Raw genomic sequence first — 5,191 nt, forward strand, 5'->3', positions numbered from 1 at the left:
GTACATGTTCCCAGATCCTTCGATAGTCTATATCTCCCATAATAAAGAAGTACATGTTCCCAGATCCTTCGATAGTCTATATCTCCCATAATAAAGAAGTACATGTTCCCAGATCCTTCGATAGTCTGTATCTCCCATAATAAAGAAGAAGTACATGTTCCCAGATCCTTCGCTAGTCTATATCTCCCATGATAAACAAGTACATGTTCCCAGATCCTTCGCTAGTCTATATCTCCCATGATAAAGAAGAAGTACATGTTCCCAGATCCTTCGATACTCTGTATCTCCCATAATAAAGAAGTACATGTTCCCAGATCCTTCGATAGTCTGTATCTCCCATAATAAAGAAGAAGTACATGTTCCGGGAATTGTTGATGGTCAGGTTCTTCTAGAATAAAGAGTAGACAAGTCAGAAAAATGTTGTTGGTCAAAATGAACAGGAATAAAGAGAAGAGGCCGTATTCAAAGTACTTTTAATGGTCAGTATGTCTTGGAGTGAAGACAAGAAAACGTATTCAGAGCACTATTCGTGGTCAGTATGTCTTGGAGCGAAGAGAAGAGGACGTATTCGGGGTACTGTTCGTGGTCAGTATGTCTTGGAGCGAAGACAAGAGGACGTATTCGGGGTACTGTTCGTGGTCAGTATGTCTTGGAGCGAAGACAAGAGGACGTATTCGGGGTACTGTTCGTGGTCAGTATGCCTTGGAGTAAAGAGAAGAATACATTATTTAATTTTTTTAAAGTTTGTCATGCTACCAATTTCTGACATAAGGGTAGCGACGCGTGGCTCAGTAATTATCGTACCTGACTGTGAATATGAATGGTTCAAAGTTCGTAACCCGTTGTGGCAAATCGTGCTTACCACTTTCAAGTCATGGGTGCATTATAAAAGTGACTGTCGAATTCTTAAATTGCAGTAGCCCAAGAGATTTGACAGAGGGAGATGTTGACTAGCTGCCATTTTCCTAGTCTATCCGTTCAAAATTAGTGATGGCTAGCTGATATTGCTATTTACTTACTGTGTGATTGTTCCCCCATTCATATGTACCTCTTCTAGCAGTGTTTTCAACACAACAAAAAGCTACACTTTCACTCTTCAGCCTTAAACAGGTCTGTTTAAGATACTACATAGATATTATAAACAGTTGTCTGTTTAGGATATTATATATATTTTATAGCAGTTGTTTGTTTAGGAGATTGTAAAGATGTTAGCAACAGTTGTCTGTTTGAGACATTATACAAATGTCACCAACAGTTATTTCTTTAGTATATTATACAGTTGTTATCAACAGCTGTTTGTTTACTACGTTATAGAGATATTTCCAAAAGGTGTCTGTTTAATTCATTATAGAGAGGTTAGCAACTGTTGCCTGTTTTAGGTATAATAGAGATGTAACATAATGAATTATATTAGACTCAGTCTTCCTATTTCCCATTACTTTACCTTTAATCTTTCGAATACAGCCTGGACTTATTCGTGAATACGACTACAAGGTTTTGGTTTTTACGAACTACAAAATTAATAACATTCTTGAGTGAGCGTTATTCTTCAAGATGTGATAAGAAAACAGGGATAAATGATAATAACATTGTTGATTCAGTTTCTGTTTATTTCACCTTAACCAAATATACACTCAAGGTCGTTGTTAGGCCTCTTGTAATGATAAATTAATGCATGGTAAGTATGACTTTGAAAACATCTTGTGGTCACTATAATCTTCTATGATTTAAATATTTGAAAAAGAACATTTGTTACTAATGTTCTTTCTCATTGTTTACAGTATTGCCTTTTGTTTGATCACTCAAGTTATATATTTTTTATACGTAAGTTACAAGTCTCAGTATATTTTTGTATACTCTACAACTACCTACCACTGGTTTTTAACGTACATTCGTAATCTCCCAGTAGGACAAATCTCGGGTAATCATGCTTGTAAAGGTAACCACACGTTAACTTTATTACCTGTTCTACTATACCCTTTACATTTATAAATATAAAGTAGGTCAGTTCTAAAAAAAACGAGAAAGCATTACACACATACAAACTATTATGGGTTCTGGTTGAAAACTCGTGTTAACTCGATGGTAAACCATCAGTTCTAACAGAGTAAAGACGTTACAGGTGAATAAATTAACTAAAACATCACAACGTTCATAATCGTACAATCACGCTTTATCTGTGGTCTCATCAAACAACTCTACGTGTTTCTGTGACGGCATCATCACGAGGGACGCGTCTGCCATCAACGATTCGTGTCGTGATAAAGCGAGTTACGAAATACGTAAAGTTGTTCAATGAACCCGGTGTCGTATTTAATATATGACTGTCCAATTGTATTGCTGTGGTGTTTTTAGTTTATTTAACTTATACAGAACTACCGTCTTTTCCATAATTAAGTTATAAATGATTTTGACAAGCAGGTCTATTATACATAATGCTTTTTGTTTTGTTTGTTTTCCGGGTTTTCTTTTGTCATTAATTATATTTTATCATCCTATTAAGTTTACTTTCCCACAAAAAAAAGAAACTTTCTGCATTATTGAACTATGTTACTTTTTGTGTATATATGTATAGAGCCCCAGTGGCTCAACGATAAGTCTGAAGGCTTATGACGGTAAAAACCGTGTTTCGTTATATATATTTACATATATACAATTAAATATTTACTATACTAGATTCCTGTTCCTATATGCACCGGTGGCTCAATGTTAAGTCATTGGGTTTATAACGCTAAAATTTGGGTTTCGTTACTCGATGTGGGTAGAGCATAGATAGCTCATCGTGTAGGTTTGCACTTAACGACAAACAAACTAAGCCTATATAAATACTGAGTGGTACTAAGTTTAAGTTTGTGTGCATAAACACCATAAGTGTGCTTTACAAAAGGTTTGAGGGAGAAAAAAGCGGACTGACCTCATATTGGCCCCTCAATTCAGCTGGGCGCAATATTCTTTACTTGTTAATCAGGCCTGACTGAAAAAAATTTCCATAAACTGAATTCGGCGCCATCCCAAAACGTTCTCCTGATAAGTATTGTGTTATTGTTTTAAGTTTACTTTCACAGAAATATATACTAAATTTAAGTTTACTGCATGAATACAGTGTTATTGTATTAAGTTTAATTTCCAGTTATTGATTGATAAGTATATTATAATAATATTTCACTATTGTTACGCCTCCGTTCGTTAGTTAATTTTCCGTAAAGATTCTTTCCGAAGAAACTTTACCGATACAAGTCCTGTCTTAAATAAAACTGGTTTATTCTTTCTGAATACAACTTTGCGATACACTTAATTTCCACAGTCGCGCTATAACAAACGCTATATTTCACAACGTACGTCTCACGTGTTCAACAATACGTCTGTCTCTGTCCGCAGTTCAATTACACATTATCTTGATGCCGTCACGTCTTGACCGTCTTATATATACAAGACTACCGCATATCGAGTAACCTCCCGAGGATTCACAAACGTTCTAGAAGCGCGTGACGTGTTACTAGAGTCACGTGACCTCCGCTGTCGTAACATTATCTTTACCGATATTCTACTATAAGTTATGTCTTAATGTTTCACTGTTTTAATTGATATTGTACTATAAGTTATGTCTTAATGTTTCACTGTTTTAATTGATATTGTACTATAAGTTATGTCTTAATGTTTCACTGTTTTAATTGATATTGTACTATAAGTTATGTCTTAATGTCACTGTTTTAATTGATATTGTACTATAAGTTATGTCCTAATATTTCACTGTTTTAATTGATATACTATAAGTTGTGTCCTAATATTCCACTATTTTAACCGATGTTGTACTATAAGTTATGTCCTAATATGTCACTGTTTTAATTGATATTGTACAATAAGTTATGTCTTAATATATCACTGTTCTAATAGATATTGTACTATAAGTTGTGTCCTAATATTCCACTGTTTTAACCGATGTTTTACTATAACTTATATCCTAATATGTCACTGCTTTAATTGATATTGTACTATAAGTTATGTGCTAATGTTTCACTGTTTTAATTGATATTGTACTATAAGTTATGTCCTAATATTTCACTATTTTTTCGATATTGTACTATAAGTTATGTCTTAATGTTTCACTGTTTTAATTGATATTGTACTATAAGTTATATCCTAATATTTCACTATTTTTTCGATATTGTACTATATGTTGTGTCCTAATATTCCACACGTCCTTAGAGATATACAAAAGACAGGAAATTGCTCTTAATTGAATGAAGTGTAAAGAGTTATGAAACTCCCAAAAAATGCAGGTTTTTATTGAGCAGCACTTGTATATATATATATATATATTTCTACAAACTAATGGGCCACATCAAAAGGTACATGAACTTTACTTCGTAGCAACACCTAGAAAGTGTGGCCTACAAAAAATAGGCACGAATGAAGGATAGGAAGTTTCATGGGTCACGTGAGAGAAACCAGCGCCATCTATGTAAGAAACAGGAGATCGGGTAATTTTGCATCCGGCAAAAAATACGGTCCATACAGGTTCGAACTTTTCTTGGATCGCTTTACTCCAAGTTCGTTGAGGGAAAGTAACATGCTCAAAAAAATAGTATTTTCCACCCTGAAAACAAAAAATAAGGATAATATCGCAACAAATATCTCCCACAAAGAGAAAACATTTAAATAAGAAAGCTCGGAATATTGCGCAATGCTGGTAAACGTGGGAAGTCCTTCTTGGGAATATAATGTTTTAAAAGCTGTTAAAAGAGTTGATATTTACTAAATATCTCTGACAGGGATTTTAGGATATGTGTAGATGGTTGTACACTTAATACATTAAAAACGTTTTAGGTTGCTTTACAGTAGGTAGTTTATGAAATGTTTTGGTAGCTGTACGGTAGTAGTTCATGACGTGTTTAGATGGTTGTACAATTTGATTGTTAAGGAAGTGTCTCTTTACAGCTACCTTAGTTTATGAAACATAAACCATTACCGTACAGCTACCAAAACACTTCCTAAACAACCAACTGTACAACCATTTGAACACTTTATAAACTATACCGTACAGCTACCAAAACACTTCCTAAACAACCACTGTACAACCGTTTGAACACTTTATAAACTAATACCGTACAGCTACCAAAACACTTCCTAAACAACCTACTGTACAGCCATCTAAACGAAACGTTTAGATGGCTGTACCAGTAGGTTGTTT

The 5,191-nt window shown here is 34.3% G+C and overlaps 1 protein-coding gene across 1 annotated transcript in view; it reads right to left on the reverse strand.

Annotated features, from left to right (window-relative positions):
* Window positions 1-4,516: 4,516 nt before the first annotated feature.
* The window catches only part of LOC106476302 (methyltransferase-like protein 7B), a gene marked incomplete at its 3' end in the record, with an annotated part of 3,431 nt that continues 2,756 nt past the window's right edge, over window positions 4,517-5,191 (reverse strand). The window contains exon 2 of the mRNA XM_013936961.2: window positions 4,517-4,597. Coding sequence (XP_013792415.2) covers window positions 4,517-4,597 — 81 coding nt within the window. The remainder of the gene's footprint in view (window positions 4,598-5,191) is intronic.

The sequence above is a fragment of the Limulus polyphemus genome, unplaced genomic scaffold (assembly GCF_000517525.1).
Source record: "Limulus polyphemus unplaced genomic scaffold, Limulus_polyphemus-2.1.2 Scaffold10230, whole genome shotgun sequence".
Classification (NCBI taxonomy): domain Eukaryota; kingdom Metazoa; phylum Arthropoda; class Merostomata; order Xiphosura; family Limulidae; genus Limulus; species Limulus polyphemus.